This window comes from Mauremys reevesii, linkage group 15, assembly GCF_016161935.1.
Source record: "Mauremys reevesii isolate NIE-2019 linkage group 15, ASM1616193v1, whole genome shotgun sequence".
Lineage (NCBI taxonomy): Eukaryota > Metazoa > Chordata > Testudines > Geoemydidae > Mauremys > Mauremys reevesii.
In genome coordinates this window covers 41,392,301-41,410,376 of record NC_052637.1, presented here as the reverse complement: position 1 = coordinate 41,410,376, position 18,076 = coordinate 41,392,301, and the positions used below count along the sequence as shown (strand labels likewise).

Genomic DNA, 18,076 nt, shown 5'->3' with positions numbered 1-18,076 from the left:
GTTTAAAGTTCTCCTAGATTCAAAGGACCATAAATGTCTAAGCTGCTTTATTGGAGTGCGGTTTAACTGATCTTTTTGGTTTACCATAATTGTCTCCTGCAGATTGACTCTATCATGCTTCAGCTGTCTGGCATAGCAGTTCAAGGAGGAAGGGAAGAGAACACAGTGGCAGGAATGAAGAGGTTTAAATCCTAATTAAATCCAGCTAGTAGCAATAAGAGTATTGCTGCTCGTCAAGCTCAACTGGTTAGATGTTTCCATGTATCTGTGTATGTGCCAAGCACAAGTGCAAGGCACACTTCTTTGTGCTTTCCCCAACATAAATACACAGCCAGGCGTATATTAAAGCCCCCCATTGTCCTACCAAAACAAGACACTTCACTGCACATGCTTCTCCCCCGGGGAAGAGACTGAGAGAACAAGCATGTGACAGCCGTGTAGTCACGTTGTTCAATGCAGCACTGGAAGGTGCTGAGATGGTGATGTATGCAGCATGGCACTGGCCTTTTTGACAAGAGCTGTATGACTGAAAGGGGACGACAGCTGGAAATTACGTTTCTAAATGATGTAATGCTTTTCGTCTTCAAAGCGTTTTACAAATGTTAACCTTTAACTCAGAGTCCTACAGCAGCTCTCTCAAAAACAGTTGCAGGATAGGAAGTTGCTTAAATTCAGCAGTGTGAGGAAAGCCCTGCTCTAGAAACTAAATGAAACAGGAGAGCATGCAGGATTTATTTCCCAAGGGGGGAGGGAATGCAGTATGTTCTCAATCCCTCTAAGCCAGCACTATAGTCACCAGCCTTCTGGACAGGGTAGGAATAGTTATCACTTTCTTCAGAGCCCATCACTCCCTTCATAGACCAGCTGTCTCTGAGTTGAATAACGTAGGGTATTCCCTTCCACCAGCTGGGGAATGAGACCACTGCCTCTGTAGCATGCCCGGTTCCTGCTGTGCAGGGGATTAATCACAGGGCATGAAGCCACCAACCAGCCTGGGCTAATGTTCACCACCATGTCAGCTTTTGCTTTCCTCCAGAAGGCTTTACAATGCATAAATAATGGATAACTCTAGTCAGCTCCTAGTCAGTTCCCTGACAGAGAGCTCCAATATTAGTGTTTATAACCCTGAAATCACTTGACTAATGAAGAGATTTTTTTTTTGTTGCTCTAAAACGAAAGGAGGATTTGCTTGGAAGAGACAAACGCCAAGAAGAAAACCTTACTCAGATGTTCATATCTCCAGCTATAGCTGAGGATGCAATATCCAGCCAACAGCATGGAGATCCCAGCAGCTCCACCCTTCTTTACGTCGATGTATTTGTTGTAGTAACTGCTCCAGGCTGTTGAAATAGAAACACAGGGCCAGCTTGGTTATTCATCTCAAATTAGGGCTGATTGATCCAACCACTTGGCTTTTAAAATTACAGTAGTCTACCAAGCCACTTCCTTTTACATGAAGATAACTCATGCCAAATAACTCCTCTTGTGTCTCACATCAACGTACTGCTCCAGACAAGAAGCAAGCGATCCCGGCTCACCTTTTTGCACTGCTCCGAGCAGTCCCTTTGGAGAGAAATCACAAGCCGCCAGCCAGGCAGGCAGCTCCCTGAGCTTTACATCCATCAGACATCTTTCTACGAGGGGAGCTACAAAACAGAGTCACAAAAGTCGGAGGTGGGAAAACAGGGCTGAGTATTTTGCCCACACACACCATGGTCTGCAGACTGTACTCTACACACGGACTGTTCTCTAGCATAGTTCAACATGATTCCAACAGTGGGGTTTTCCCTGCCACTTTTGGGGAGGAAAAACATACAACCCTTCCCCCTGGACTGGAGAGATCTTATGCTGCACTGAGGTGTCTCCTGTCTAGGAAAAACAATGCCCAGGTTGAGGGAAGCAACCTTGCTTTTCCATAGAAAGCCATGCTATTCCTAGTGAATGTAGTTACGGTCCCATGTGACACCTCATAAATGAGTGCTCGCCCAATCAGTCACCCAATAAGCCCCCTCCCCAAATCCAGATTTTATATAATGGATATAGCCCATCAGTGGTCGCTATGCAGTACATCTCAAAAGTGATGATTGAAAGCCTCCTTTTACCTTGCGATCCTTCCAAGAAACCAGGCCCTATCTTCTTCATCTTGATCTCTGCATCCTCCTGGAGAGGTCTCCCTGGAAACATGCTCAGCCTCTGATAATTAGGATACAATTCTGGAAACCACTCCAGTCCAATGGATCTCGCCTGTATGTTCCTGCCAGAAGATTGGAACAGACAAGGAGGCTGGTTTTCAGAGGTGTAGCACAAGTGTTGTTTCCAAGCCAGCTCGCTGTCTCTTCTCCCTGTATTCAGAACAGACTCAGAAAGTAAGGCAATCTGCTTTTCATCCACCAGAAGCTGTTGCGCACAGGCTAGGTAGTTTCTGGCTATTCCTTCACTGGCTCCTCTGAACGTCTCTCTCACTGACTGGTGGGGCTTCTCAGCGAGGGAAGCAGAGAAAGAGGCCTTAGAATCCACATCACCATTTGAGTAAAACTGCTTCTCTTCTGTCTCACTTTTAGCCACTCTGTCCAGCGGAATGAGGCCACGAGGGCTCTTTCCGCAGTCAGCCTTCCCAGGATCGCTGAGTACATGCATTCCAGTTGCAGTTAAACGATTGCCTTTTTCTCGCTCTCCACTCAAGGTATTACTTTCTGCAACCTCCAGGCTAAAAGCATTTGTGTTCATGGCTCCCGTAATGTTCATATTCTTCCGGTGGTCAGACTGGACTGTGTCTGCATGGTTTTCAGAGCAGTCTGGAGTCAGCATTTCCAGATACCATCCCTGGGTCGTACAATTACCTGTGGTAGCACTGTCTGCCAGAGTGCCCTGAATTTTGGATTCATTCCTACCTCTTAGCACTTTGACACGGTGTTTCTCAATAACTATTTTCACTCCCTCAAGAGCCGCCCTGGGAATACTTTCAAGATCACAAGTGGGTAAATCCAGAGAACCAGCCACCTCCTGTGCTGAAGACCCTACCTTCCTTTGTTTCTGTTTTGCAGATCTTATTGGGTCATTCAAAGGAAACTTTGAAGCAGATTTTCCATCCTTATTCAAAGGAGAAAGCTCCAAAATGCCACCAGGTGCTGAATTCTCATCATGAGAAGTATTTTTACTTCTGCTTTTCTGTTTGGTGGGTAACTGCTTTGCATGCTTTGCTTTTGAAGTCCTCTCCTCTGCTGCATTCATGTGCATTCTGGCCTCTTCCTGAACTATTGTCATTCCTTCATCTCTGTGTGTCTTTTCAGAAGTCGGTTTACTTTGCCGCTTTGTATTTTTACCTGGCTTTTCTGCAGGCAAGTTGCTGGCTATTTCTGATCCAGCAGTACCCCCTATTTGTAAGGGGTTTAATTTGCTTTCTACTTTGTTCCCTATTGTGTCAAAGGATTTTTTCTTACTTTCTCTTTCTGAGCTATTGTCTGGGGTTGTGATCTTCTCTTTGCTTTGTCCTCTTTTCTTCTCAGTGGCCAGGAGTCTAACTGGCTTGGACTGAGACGCTTTCAAGTCAAGAGAGGCCATCTTGCCTAAGTCAAAAGCAGTTTTCGTGTCTCCTGCCATCTTACAGTGTGGCAAGTGGGACTTCAGTCGTTTAAATGGCTTCCTACAATAGGGGCACAGTTCCATTCCTGGGGGGGCACCTGACATCTTTCTGTCTGGAAAGGAAAATAAAAAGCATTATCTACTAGCATGTGTCATCGGAAGAAGAGATTCTGTGATAGGAATTCTAGTGAGATGCTGCTCAGGAAAGGTAGGCAGGAGTGGAAATGAGGGTCTAGTTAGCACGAGGAAGTTACATTTTATCCTGTTGTCTAGTATGACAAGGTAAGTAGAAAGGAAAGCACACACCGTTAAGGGGAAAAAACACTCCCAAGTAAAAATAAGACAGTGGCTGCGTGAGATTGAGGTACAAAGGTAGAGGAAGCCCTAGACTGGCCAAAATTGCAAGACTCGTACAGGAATGCAACTTGCCGGGGTCACATGCATAAAACATGTCCTTAATTAGGCACAGCTCTTGCCTACATCCTGCATTAAACCTTGAATGATTGATCCTTGCCTCAGCTATGGGTGAGCTTTCCACTTTTGATGGTAGGGGTTCCTGAGCAGGATAACTCATTCATGCTGCCATTTCTGCACCTTCTAAAAAAAATAAAAACCCTCAACCCTGGTGGAAGGAGACTGAGTTTTGCAATGACCGAGGGCTCCTGCTGAAGTGTTGTTTTCCTTCCTCGAGCAGTTAGAGGCACAAAACCTCAAAGTAAAAAAGCAGCAACGTTTGCCTGACTCCTAAGCCCCCTGCAATGATAAACACACTGGGAGCAGTGGGGAGAAGAAAGCGGGGCTCAAAGTGCTGCCTGATCTGTCTGTGAGCCAGATGTGAAAATAAAAAGAACACCTCCCTTCTCCAGCCTTCTGTCACAGTGACAGTCGCACTGAGAGCAGTACACAACTTCCTGCCTGAGCTCTCTCCCTCCCCTTACATGCCTGCGAAAGCAGCTCCCTGCTCCAATAATATCCCACCTCCTCCTGCAGCAGGACCAGCTGCTCCCATTCCTACCTGCTCAGTGGGGACACAGGGGGATGTGGCATATGGGGGCAGCTTTAGTTCCAGCCCCCTCTCCAGGAGCCTTTAGGCTACAGCAAGCAACAGCATTTCATAGGAGAAACACAAGCCCTTCTATAGTGGTGGCTGGCTGCTCCATCCTCTTCCCCGGGCTCTGAGAGGTGCTCTGCTCAGTCTTAGGTGGTGGTGTTAATAAAGCTCTTGTTGAAGCTTGCTTGACCCTGTCACATGACATGACAGAAACAAGGGGCTAGTTCTGACTGTGTTGTGATGCTCGCAGCATCAGTGTTACAAACGAAACCACAAGAGCTCAAAAATCTTGAGCCCCTCCACCCCCACCCCCCCCACATTATGAGATTGGCCTAAAAACCAAGAGATTTTAAAAAGAATACATTTTTGGGGGTGGGGGGTTGATTTTTTTTTAAATTTGCCTTCTGGGTTTTGAGCTGGGGGGGATTCCAGCTTTTCTCTGCAACAGAGAGAGCTAGAAACATATTTTTGTTTTTAAATGAAAGCTGAGAGTATCATGAGTTCAGGAGCTGGGGCTTTAAGCAAAACAACAAAATACCACACCTTGTGATACAATCATGAGTTGGGTAACTCTGAAAGCTGCTGCTGAACCTAGGCCTTCTGGTAGTGACCAGCTTTTCAGTGTGAAAAGATAGGACAAGAAGGGGAGGCAGGACCATATCCTGCTGAGTTGAGTTCCTCCCCAGGGAAGAGTAGTGACAATATCTACCCCTGCAGTTATCTCATTTGCCAGTCTCAAATCTCACATGGGAGATGCCCAGAGGTGAGGGTGATGGGCACCAGTAGAAATAGAATATATAGATATATATATCTCACAGAACTGAAAGGTCATTGAGTCCAGCCCCATCACTAGCAGGACCATGTACTGATTTTTGCCCTGATCCCTAAGTGGCCCCCTCAAGGATTGAACTCACAACCCTCGGTTTAGCAGGCCAATGCTCAAACCACTGAGCTATCCCCCCTCCCTTTTAGGAGCCTCTAAAAGAAACAGATTAAAGCTATTGGTGACAGAGGACCCCCCCTAGGCATGTTAATAAAGCTGATGTTAAAGGGAGACCCTGATCCATGGGAGAGGGGGGCTGCTTGCCTGACCGTGTCAATAAAGCTGTTGTTGAAGGGGGCCCATGGGGGAGCTGTTTGCACTGAAGGTGTCAATAAAGCTGTTGTTGAAGGGGGCCCATAGGGGGGCTGTTTGCCTGTGGGTGTCAATAAAGCTGTTGTTGACAGGGGACCCAGCACAAGCCCTGCGGGGACCTCACAGACATTAACCTGCCGCCCCATTCCGCTGCTGTGCTGACCCCTCCCCTCCGCGGGGTGACGTCATTCCTGCCTGACACTAAATGCAATTTTCTGACGCTGTGCTACTGTACCAGCCTGGCTGACTCCCTGTGAGGAGCCAGATTCCCGCCCGCAAGGCTCAGCTACGATTCAATAAAAATAACATTTCCGGACAGGCAAGACACTAGACACCTACCCGTCTAGGTGGAGGTGAGGCGCATGCGCAGAAGCCTCAGGAACCAGCTGTGGTGAATACGCATGAGCACCAGGTCGGTAGATGGCCTTAAGTCACGCGCATAAAAGCAGCACGTAGACAATGCGCATGCGCAATACGGAAATGCTGCGTAGAGCAGTGGGGGCGTGGTCAGTGCGTCTACGCAGGACGGGAGAGCGCCGGTGCTCGCGCCTGCGCAGGCAGGGCAGTGCCAAGAGGATGGGACAGTGCGCCTGCGGGGAGGACTCAAGAGAGCCGGCTGTGGGCAGTGCGCCTGCGCAGAGGAAAGCTGGGCCGGGGAGAAGGGGGTTGGGTATGGCTAGTGCGCCTGCGTAGGAGGCGGAGACGCCGGAAGCGGCTGTGAGAGCTGAGGAGGGCCGGGGGCTTAGTCTTGGCAACGGGGCCGTGGTCTGGGCTGCGGCCGGAGACACCCCCCCCGCCTCTGAGCCCCGCCCCCCGGAGCCCCGCCATGAGCTGCCGGCAGCCGCTGCCGAGCGAGCGGGGAGCGCGACAGAGGTGAGCGAGGGGGCGGCCTCGGGCTGAGGTAGCGGGGCGGGGGGCTCCCTGGGCAGCGCGAGGGGGGCAGGACTGCATGGGGGAGGGGCTGGGGAAGGTTCCAAGGGGGTCTCCTGGGCAGCGCGAGGGGGCAGGACTGCATGGGGAGGGCTGGTTCCAAGGGGTCCCTGGGCAGCGCGAGGGGGCAGGACTGCATGGGGAGGGCTGGTTCCAAGGGAAGTCCCTGAGCAGCGCGAGGGGGAGGACTGCATGGGGAGGGGCTGGGGAAGGTTCCAAGGGGGGGGTTCTCCCTGGGCAGTGTGAGGGGGGCAGGGACTGTATGGGGGAGGTTCCAAGGGGGAGTCCCTGAGCAGCGCGGAGCTCCCTGGGCAGTGTGAGGGGGAGGGGATGGGGGTGCTCCCTGAGCAGCGCGAGGTGGGCAGGACTGCATGGGGGAGGGGCTGGGGGAAGGTTCTAAAGGGGGGTGTCTGAGCAGCACAAGGGGGAGAAAGACTGTATGGGGGAGGGAAGAGCTGATGATATCATGGTAATGGGGAGGGGGCACATTGAAAGACTGTGCCCTTACACTGCCCCTAATCCTTGCTGTGAACTCCCCCCACCCCTCCCCTTACACTGCCCACCTAGGGTATGTCTACATTGCCGTCAGATACAGCAAGCCTGCAGCAGGTCTGGGCTAGCTGACTCAGGCTTGTGGGCTCAGAGGAAGGAGTTGTTTAATTCCTGTGTAGGTGCTAGGGCTCAGCCTGCATCCTGAGCTCTGGGGCCCTCCCAAAGCTAAATGTCTACACAGCAATTAAACAGCCTTTTAGCCCCAGGAGCCTGAATCAGCTAAGACAGGCCAGCTGCAGGTGTCTGATTGCAATATAGACATAATCTAGGTGGGCAGCATAAGGGTGGGGGAGTTCACAGCAGGGCCTGGGGGCAGGGTACCATTACACAGCCTCTATCTGACAGCTAGTGAATGTCTAGTGATCAGCTCAACATGGCTGAAACAGCTCTTAATCATTCCCCCTTCTTCCAGCCCTTTCCACTATGTCTTTGCTTGCTTGCTCACTATGGATAACAAAACCATCCTGCCTATAACCTGGTTGTCATCCTCACTCCAGGCCTCTCTCTAGGTCCTCACATCCAGACTGTCTAAATCTTGCAGATTCCTTCCACATAACATTTCTAAGATATGGTCTTTTGTATCCATCTAAACAGCTAAAAATCTTGTCCAGACTCTCAGCCTCTCTCGCATCTCAATGACTGCAACATCCTTTCCTCTGGCCTTGACAAATGCAATATGCCCCCTGCTTGTATCCTTTTAGAATAGTGCTACGAAGATCATTTTCCTAGCCCATCACCTTGATCATGTATTTCTTCTCTTATCCCTCAACTGGCTCCCTCTTCTCGATCATATCAAAGAAGCTGCTTGTCTTTACTTTCAAGGCCCTGCACTACACAGTCCCACTCTACCTATCCTCTCTCAGTATAATAATGTCGACGCCCACCAATGCCCTCTCAATGCCAGCCTGTATCACCCATGTGTTAGCACCTTTCTCCCATGCTGCCTCTCATATTTGGGAGGAGTTCCTCATAAACATCCATAAAGCAACCTCATTATCCTCCTCCAGATCCCTCCTCAAAACTTTCCTTTGCCACAGTGCTACAGAAAACTTGACAAGAGTTAGGCTGCTGGTGTGCTGAAACCACATCATATCATGCTGATCAGTGTTTTCCCATGGCTTCCTTTTACACCCACGTCAGTTCATCTGTATCTATCTCTTGTCTTGTACGCAATCCCTGCCCCAAAGAGCTTATGTTCTATCTCTGTTCTGTTTGCACAGCATGTAGCAGAGTGGCTTCCTGCTTCATTACTGGGGGCTCTTACGTGCCACAAAAATACAAATAATGCTGCAATATTATTTTGTTATCCAGAAGGCACTGACCAAATAACTTGGCTTTCATATTAATTCTGTCCTTGTAGACAAATTCCAATATAAGTACTTTGTTTAAGCCCATCATGTGGTGTGTATTGTTTTCCAGAAGCTAGAATAGCTTTGTCTAGCTATTGTACAACACCCAGCATGTTGGGGCTCTGATTCTGACTACCATCATTGTCATCATTGTAAAAATGACGAGAAAGGGTTATGTGCCACTAGTGTTAAGGTTTTGCCAATTTATAAAGAGATGACAGCATCTCTAAAATGTTAAATACCTCTTGGTTGCTGTTATGTTTTGTCTTCATAATATGAAGCAACAATGATGTCATAAGAGGATGGCAAAACCATCCCAAACAGTGAGAGACTAACAGGACTGGTCGTTAATGTTGTGTTTTTCAAAGCCTCACTTGGGATGCTTTCATTCAGTGTTTAAAGAAATGTTGACCAGGAACCTTATTTAATGTCAAATGCTGTCAGAGTTGAGAGAATAAAGCAAGTCGTCATGGGTGTCTAACTGCAGGATCTATATAAGCAAGATGAATGTAATTGGGTAGCTACTGAAAACTTGGTCACCCCCATCCTTTTCCTTGCTGCTTTCCTTCTAGTGAGATGTCATTCAGAAACACCTGGCTTATTTTTTAGAAATGTCTGAGTATTAGATAAATGTCTTATATGTATGGCTTAGACTTTAAAAGCAGTCGAGAGAAAAATGTTTAAATTCTCTAATTTTAATGGAAGATGAGTCCAGATCCCCTGGACTGCCTTGAAAACTTCCAACTGGTTACATAGAGAGGGAGATGTATTTCCCAGTACTCTGTGGTGAGCAGTTGAGGCAAAATATGAAAAGTCATAAGCAGTTGTTGGGTTCTTGTGGAATCAAATAAGTTGTTATAGTGTGTGGTTTTTGCTGCTTGTTCAGTCACAGATTCGTGGGGTTGACTACAAAATGAGATAATATAAATTGTGAATGGGCCATTAACTTTTTTTACTCTTTTCTCATTAATTTCTTTAGGAAGAGGAGACGGAATGGCAGTGAAGAAGATGGCCACATCCCACAGACAAAGCGTAGTACCAGAAATGCTGTCCTTCAGGACTCTTGGGATACTGAGGTGAAATGTTTTCCAATTAGATTCCATATTTCACTTACTTTTCTAAGCTGGAATAATGACTGCAATGTGTATAATCACATTTATGGAGAACAGCTAAGTAAAACTTAGTAGTTTTTTTTTATTACATATTTTGTATATAAAATTCTGAGGCTTGGCACAAAATTGCACTTCAAGTATTGAATTCTGTTAACACAATTTGGAAATCAGCATGTTTTCCATTGCAATTGACTATTTTTCATTTAAATGGTTTTGTGTTTTATAACTACTAATTTACTTTAATTGGATGCTGTGCAAAAATATATTTTCAAAGTATGCTAAGCACTTTACAGCTAGAAAAGAGACATTTCTGCCCCCAGACAGTTTACAGTCTGAAATTAGATGTAACACAATCGGGAAGATGACAAATGGAAGGATTCAGTAACAAGAACATGTGGTTGCTTTGTCTGGCTGTACACATTACTTACGAATTTAGCCTTTTCTTTTTTTTAAATACTTGTTAGTAACAAATGATTGAAAAGTGATAGAATTAATGAGCACTCTTCCCTATGCTAATGGTTCTATGAGCCCAGTAAGTGTTGTGGTACACAGTGCTCCTTAGTAAGCAGTAGTGCTCATTTAATGTGTGCAAAGCACTATATTGATGCCAAGTATTTCAGTTTTTTGAGAGAGTTTAGTGGTTAATATGGGACTTTAGTTTGCTGGATTCTCCTATCTCTGCCATGTGTTTTCTGTGGGACACTGGGTAACCTCTTAACCTTTCTGTTCCTCAGTTTTCCCCATCAGTAAAACATTGTTAATAGTTGCCTAACTCACAGGGGTAGTGTGAATATTGAGGTCACAATGCCCATTGAAGTCGATGGAAAGGCTTCCATTGATTTCAGTGGGTATTGGATCACATCCTAAATTAGCTGCTTTCACAGCACTTTGAGATCCGCACAAAGAAGGTGCTATGCAAGGGCAAAGTACTGTCTTTCTAGCTTTGAGACTTATTTCCATGGTTTATTCCCAAACTGTGCTACTAGTGTCCAGTGCTGCCTAAATCATTGTATATGTTGACACTGAGAAGTTAGTGTACGTATTTCTGAATTGCAGTAATTTTCTACTGCAAATGAACAGGGAAAGGTGTGCAAAGGAAGGAGACTCCCTCATGTTTGGGATGGTAATGAGATGGTTTTCTAAATGTGTTCAATGTTGTGGGGTTTTTTGTAGACCACTTATTATTAAGCCCGGCTGTTTGTCCTGGCAAAAAAGAAGCTTGGTACACATTTCAATTAGTATAAGCTGTTAGCCTTGGCATTGTATTTTGGCCATACAAAAAGTTGTGCGCTAATTATTTTAAGCAAAATACTCTTTATTTTATTGTCATAGTTTTAAACTATTTAATTTTAAACTGATGGACAAGGCTTGCTGCTTAAAGGAGTGGCTGGTGTGACAGGCCATGACTTTGTTAAACTTTTTCCCTACAATCAAGCTGTTCATCTGAAAGCCCGTGGCTTCTTTGATTATCTTTTCTCTGGCAGTAAGACTTCCTGGGATGAGGTTGCCCTTTGGTTCTTGGGTATAACAGCAGTACACGAAACATCTGCTTTCCATTTGACATTGAATCACTTATCCAACAGAAACATCTTTCTGGGGGTGTCAAGCAGCTATGGGTGAACCAGACTTTATGGAGGGAGGAGGAAGAATTTAGTGCGTAGCAAGGGTTCGAACTAGGAACAATGAAATTAAAAATATTTGGGGGGAGGGATAATTGAGTGGCTGAAGCACCTTTGCTTGTCATATAAACTCTTAACATTAGACTGGACAAAGCAGTAAAAACATAGATGGGAATAATCTTGTAGTATACATGCAGAGGGAGAGAGTAGATGACGTAATAAAGCTTTGCTATCGCTAACTGCTATGATTCTAAGAATTGTCTGCAAACAGACAGCGTAGGCATGAGCCTTGAGTGGATTCTCTACCTGCCATTCCAGCAGTGAAATCAAACCGTTGAATCTAATATTGCAATGCAGGTGTTTGTGTGAAATGGCAACTTCAAGTCTTTGCAGCTTTGGCAGTAGAGTTAAAAATACCTCTGCCCATATGAACTAAACATCACAGTTCCTGTCACTGATGCATGCAGTTTATTCAAGAGCCTAATTTTCAGGCTTTTCTGTCCCTTTCTTCTGGTCTCACAAATATTTTTAGATAACTGAATCAAGCATGCCATGAAATTAGATTGTTATTCCAGTATCTCTCTACAGACTTCCCAGGCCAAGTTGTGAAATTGAATCTTCTGCTTATGGTGCATGAACATACTTCTAATTTATATTGCTTTGAGAGTGCTGACTATATGTAACATCTCGGCTTTGTAACTGACAAATCACCATGAAAACAAGGCAACCTCTGCTTGATAACATTTCAGAACAGTTCCAGGCTGCTGAATTTGGGGCAAAATGGAGTTGTAACTCTAAACTTGGGAAGAATGGAGGGTAGGGGAGTGCATTTTCTCTGAATGCATGCACTCAAAGTATTTAAGTGAAATTGTAACTAAATAATTCTGACTTCTTCTCTCCTGCCTTCAGTTTGAAGACACAGCTAACTTCTGTCTTCCAATCATCATACAGAGCTTGATTTACTTAAAGGGATGTTGTCAATTTGAACATCTTATCTATTTGATTATACCTACTAGTACAGTGGTTCTCAGACTGGAGCCGCTGCTTGTGTAGGGAAAGCCCCTGGCGGGCCAGGCCGGTTTGTTTACCTGTCCGGTCCGCAGGTCCAGCCAATCGCGGCTCCCACTGGCCGCGGTTCGCCACTGCAGGCCAATGGGAGCTGCCTTAAGTGGTGGCCAGTATGTCCCTCAGCCCGCGCCACTTCCAGCAGCTCCCAGCTCTTAGGAGTACTAAGAACTTTTTTCTCCTGAGGAAGAATGGGGATCTTCATTATTTTGGCCGACTTATGCTTTTCCTTCCTGAATAATCTTTTTCTTCATTAACCCTATTTCCTAACGGTGGTCTTATCATTGGTTAGTCAGGCTGAGGACAGGACACCCTGGATTTTAGAAATACTCCTCCATCAACTGAGTGGGTTACTGTTGTGTGATTTTTTTTTTTTTTTTTTTTGGGTACTGCTCTGAGAATCTGAACATGGTTCTGCCAAGCACTGCATCTAGGCTAGCTCCCACAAATTTTACTATGATACCTGCAGCTCTTAATTCTGATCCCAAAATGATTTACTTAGTCCTACTCCCAAACTTGTCTCAGAAGACTCTGAGAATGATGGTCTCAATCAGGGATTCTCAACAAAAATGTTGGTGGTCTCAGAGTGCGGCCACCAATTCTTGCTGATGGCTCCCCGACAATTTTTCCTAAAATACTTTAGGAAAAACAAATAAGTGCATATACCTGTCCAAATCATTGTAATTTATTTATTTAGGGCAGGGGTCGGCAACCTTTGGCATCCCGCGGCCCACACTGCTTCCCGCCGCCCCATTGGCCTGGGATGGTGAACCGTGGCCAGTGGGAGCTGCAATCGGCCGAACCTGCGGATGCAGCAGGTAAACAAACCAGCCCGGCCTGCCAGGGTGCTAAAGGTTGCTGACCCCGATGTAGGGTTGTTTTTTTGCAGACTCAATAAAAATAATGTATCATTGTCTCTCTTCTTTACTGCAGTGGCTCTCAACCTTTCCAGACTACTGTACCCCTTTCAGGAGTCTGATTTGTCTTGTGCACCCCCAAGTTTCACCTCATTTATACTACTTGCTTACAAAATCAGACATAAAATACAAGACTGTCATAGCACACGGTTACTGAAAAGTTGTTGACTTTCTCATTTTTACCATATAATTATAAAATAAATCAATTGGAATATAAATATTGTACTTTCATTTCAGTGTATAGTATGTGGAGCAGTATAAACAAGTCATGGTCTGTATGAAATTTTAGTTTGTACTGACTTTGCTAGTGCTTTTAATGTAGCCTGTTGTAAAACTAAGCAAATATCTAGATGAGTTGAGGTACCCCCAGGGGTACACATACCCTGGGTTGAGAACCATGCTTTACTGGACTTAAACAGAATAGAAACAAATAAGGTGCCTTGCATGTTCTTGTCTTTTTGTTATTTCTTTTGCGTTTTTAGACTAGTTAGCTAGTAAGTCTGTTTCTGTGAAAAGTGATATTAACAAACATACAAATATCACTTTTCATAACAGACTTACTCAGCCCTGGCAAGCCAGGGGACAAATGAAGCCCTGGATGGGGAGATGGATAGGGAGGCAGCAGGGGATGGGGCTGTGATCTGGGGGCCAGAGGACACAGTGGGGGCTGGGGAGGTGGTGTGAGCCCAGGGCCAGCACCTGCCACCGCACGGCTGGGGACAGTGCAGGGCCGAAACCTTGGGCTGGAGAACACAGTGGAAGCGGGGGGCAATGGGGACGGATGGAGCCTGGGGCCCACACCTGCGGCTGGAGGCGATGGGGTGTGTGTGTGGTGGAGGCGTGAGCCTACGGCCAGAGCCCGAAGCCCCCTAGGCTGAAGGCCAACCCCCACCACCCCCGGGAAGGTGGGGAGCTCACACCGGCTGCTTATTCTTCTGACGTTTGTGGCCCCAGAGGGGGGTAGGGCCCAACCCCTGCTAGTGGCCCTGGAGGGCCACTGCTCCTCATAACCCAGGAGGTTGTGGCTGCATGAGAAGCTCCTGGTGGCCATATGCGGCCACGGTGTCCGCATTTGAGAAACGCTGGTCTAAATGGCTGTATGTGTCAGTTTCTGTGATTCAGGCATTGCTTAGCGCTCCATTACAGAACGGCAAAGTACGCTGAAACACTTAACTGATCAGTTGTGTTCGAGTTCTGGTCTATAATTGTTGCCAAACTGAAGCCTTACCACTACTTGGTATATGTATTGATATATAAAGTGGGGTAGATATAACAGAGGAATTTTGAAGATGCCCTTTAATATTGCAGATGTTTTTAACCCTTCTCCACATACTTCTCCTTGATCTTGCATTTGGTAGCCATCTATTGTTGTATAGATAATTATTATGATTTCAGCAATGATCTTATAAGGGATGCTATTTGCCTAATTATGGTCCTGTATATAAAGAAATTGATTTACAACAACCTGATCACAAGGTATGACTTCAATATGATTTGGGCAAAGAGCTTCATGTTCTAGTGAGTTTTGTACCTGATTTAAAAAAATAAAAATAAAGAAATGGAGAATGGTATGACAACTGGAGAGGCCTGTCAACAGCCTTAGAAGTAGGAAACACGTCCCAGGACACACGCTCTGCCGTATTTTCATCTAACAACAGTTAAAATTAGAATGCTTTTAGATACTGGAAACCATCTTCAGTCAGTACTAATGGCCCTAAAAATTGTGTTCTGTTAAGACTTGAAATTTAAATATTGATTATTACTAAGTACTGATCATAGTTTTTACCTTGATTTTCAGAAGGTGCCTGTAACGAAAAACTGTAAGGAAAGCAGACTAAAAGAAAACAAAGTGTCCTGTGCGGTGGGTTTCTCTCCAAGGCTGCCGTAACTTGCTGAGTGTAAAAGTGCACAGTTTATTTTTTATGCATTAAGTAGTTTATGAAAAATAAGATGATTTAGCAAATGTGGATTAGTGACCACTACACCCCCTTCTTGTGTAACTTCTGTATAATACCTGTAGAAAAAATAGCTAGTCACTCGTACAGCATTGACTGATCATTGCATTCTTAACAGAGTAAGCTTGAAATCTTTCTTTTTAGTTGACCTGGTTAATTCTAACACTCAGTGCTCTTGCACTGATTTCAGATGCCCATAATCCAGACTCAACAATTCTGTCAGCCTCAGCTGTTTTCTTGCTTTTCTATTTATAGTTGGGCTAAAAAACAAAGTGGAATTCACTGCTGTTCGGGTGGAATCGTTATAACCTATTGTATAAATCAATGTTATGCACTCTGCCTTTATAGTTTGGTGTCATAGTCCTTGTCAAACACTTATTTATATAGTGACCTGATGAGCCTGGATAATTCTGGCTGATTATGTAAGTGGCTTCTGTTGCAGTCTGAGATTTGTGAGCAAGCACTGCTCCAGATCTTGGAGTAAACCCTACAGTGTGTACTGTTCTTCAGTAGTAGATTCTTTTTCAAGGTTCTATCTCCTTGAGTGCAAACACACACTAGATGTACACCTCTATCCCAATATAACGCTGTTCTCGGTAGCCAAAAAATCTTACCGCGTTATAGGTGAAACCGTGTTATATTGAACTTGCTTTGATCCGCCAGAGCGTGCAGCCCCACTCCCCCTGGAGCGCTGCTTTACCGCGTTATATCTGAATGAATGTTATATCGGGTCGCGTTATATCTGGGTAAAGGTGTATCTTATTGGGCTTGACTTAAAATTGCTGCTGACAGTTCTAAAGAAATGGTACGCCACCAAAATATATATATAATGGCTGCCAAATCTTGATTTATATAGTACAAACATTTAGTTGTATGATGGTACCTCATACCAAAATCTGTAGTGGCCTTATAATCAAACTAAGGGTTGGGGGACAAGATGGACTTGTTACAGGGATATGTAGATATTTGCCAACATTTCTCTTCCTTTTGGCCAAAGTAATGTATGCCAAGATAAAGGGACACTTTCAGACAAAAAACTTTTTACAAATGTTAATTTTTTTAAATTTACTAACAGTACTTTAGATTAAAGAATATTTAAAGTCTACTCTATTTATAATGCTCACCTAAGTTTAATGCACAGTGGATGACAAATCAGATATTTTCACTTTCTGATTCTCAAGCATTGTGAACAATGCACGAGCATAACAAAACAGGAAACTGTTTAACTGCAACTAAAGCAAATCCATGAAAATATTGGCTGCCCTTAAACTTGTTTAGCCTAAACCACTTCATGTCTCTTGAAACACAGAAAATACGCTTTGTGTGGAATACTGACAAGTTTATTGGTGTCATGACCATTAAAAGCGTATACACATTTTAATCTGGTTAAAGAAAAACACTGTCCTTTTATGCAAACCAAATCATGAGTTCTGTCTTACTTTCTGCATGTGAAAGTGAATTAGTGGCTTGCTGCTTAGTAGCCTTGAGGCTAACACATAGATATCTGGGTAACTGTTTCTCACTGCAATACTGCAGTGAGAAGTGCATTATGTTGCAGGAAAACTAAGAACCAGGACTGAAATCTAACTTGTAAATACATTTTGGAAATGTGTTGCAAGTATACCAAGTACCCTATTGCATTAATTTTTTCAAGTTTCATGTCACTTTGCATGTTTCACTTCATGTGACATGCATAGCTTTTCTGAACTTGTTTCAAACCAAATTTTGGGAAAGGGGAATTTTATGAAACTTTTCACCTAGTTCTAAAGACGCATGAAATTTACTAAAATCTCGTTCTTGCTTTTCCAGTTCTTAGCAAAAATTTTATTAAAATTCAGTTGAAGTCTGAGCACCTGATTAAAGAACTGTTAACCTGTGGTTTTCCAATAAGTTGAGTCAAACAGCCCTAGTGGTTAGTGGGCACAATTGCACATCACCTGGGCTTCCTGAAATTTCTTATTGGTCTGACAGTCACTAAAGCAACTGAATGTGCCTTCTTGGCATTCAGTGTATTTACTTCCTGACTTGTCCATCGGACTGTGTGTGACCCATGAAACTCTGTAGGAGGGAGATAACGAGAACAAAAATTTCTTAATCAAGCTATGTAAATATGTATAGGAGAAAAATCTAAATGTTACCTTCCTGTTAACCTTCTCTTTGTTTCATAGTCCTCCAGCAGTGATAGCAGCAGCAGTTGCAGTAGCAGTAGCATCAACAGCCCTGACAGAGGAAGTGGTCCAGAAACCAGCGTAAACCAGATAATTGCAGCATCCAGTCCTATCACTCCCCCATCCTTCCATGAGCAGTCTGCACTAAGTCAAGGTCCTTACTTCCACATCAACCAGATCCTGAAGGAGGCACACTTTCACAGCTTACAGAACCGTGGACGCCCGCCTACATGATGAACCAGCAGTTCCTTGCCTTCTGTGAAGGGACAGCACTGTGTAGATTTGATATTTCAACTTAAAGTTTGTTAAAATGAAATTGCACAAAACGCCTGTTGCCTTTTCAGTCTATATTTGAAATAACAGGTTAACAGGAAATTGTTTACTTGTGGTTTGCTGCACTATTGCAATGCAAAAGGGGCTTTGAAGCAATTTTTATAGGATTATTTTTTGGGGTTGGTATCAAATACATGTATGATGAGTCTGAGGAACCCACATCTGTATTATAGGCGTGCATAATGAGTCCAATTCCAATTGACTGCCTAATCTGTTTGTTAGCAACTGTTGCTTTATGTAAAGTCCTTTCAAACGTCCATCTTCAGTTTTATAAATCTTTTTTAATTTCAATAAACTAGTGAACAAGT

General features: G+C 44.6%; 2 protein-coding genes across 16 annotated transcripts in view; one reads left to right on the top strand and one right to left on the bottom strand.

Moving 5' to 3' along the window:
- C15H17orf80 (chromosome 15 C17orf80 homolog) overlaps positions 1-6,242 on the bottom strand; it is a 7,619-nt gene extending 1,377 nt beyond the window's left edge. For 2 of the 5 annotated variants that reach the window (XR_005588365.1, XM_039500881.1), the window contains exons 1-5: positions 6,108-6,241; positions 4,598-4,824; positions 2,103-3,695; positions 1,539-1,646; positions 1,224-1,340 (exon numbers count right to left, since the gene is read on the bottom strand). Coding sequence is in view for 4 of the 5 variants with exons in the window: in XM_039500881.1 (XP_039356815.1) it covers positions 1,224-1,340; positions 1,539-1,646; positions 2,103-3,687 (1,810 nt within the window). In the remaining variant the exon portion in view is untranslated. Of the gene's footprint in view, positions 1-1,223; positions 1,341-1,538; positions 1,647-2,102; positions 3,696-4,096; positions 4,180-4,597; positions 4,825-5,176; positions 5,233-6,107 lie in introns of those variants that run through there. The other 3 variants (XM_039500883.1, XM_039500884.1, XM_039500882.1) reach the window with 3 other exon arrangements.
- FAM104A (family with sequence similarity 104 member A) lies at positions 6,038-18,076 on the top strand. Of its 11 annotated transcripts, none has more exons than XM_039500893.1 (4): positions 6,053-6,180; positions 9,579-9,675; positions 15,114-15,173; positions 17,436-18,076. In XM_039500893.1, exons 1-4 carry the CDS (start codon positions 6,170-6,172, stop codon positions 17,667-17,669), a joined length of 402 nt encoding a protein of 133 aa, XP_039356827.1. In that variant the 5' UTR covers positions 6,053-6,169; the 3' UTR covers positions 17,670-18,076. The 11 variants fall into 11 exon arrangements, with proteins under 11 accessions (XP_039356831.1, XP_039356827.1, XP_039356825.1 ...); XM_039500891.1 differs by having other exon boundaries at positions 6,155-6,180; positions 15,111-15,173; XM_039500888.1 differs by lacking the exon at positions 6,053-6,180 and adding an exon at positions 6,278-6,641.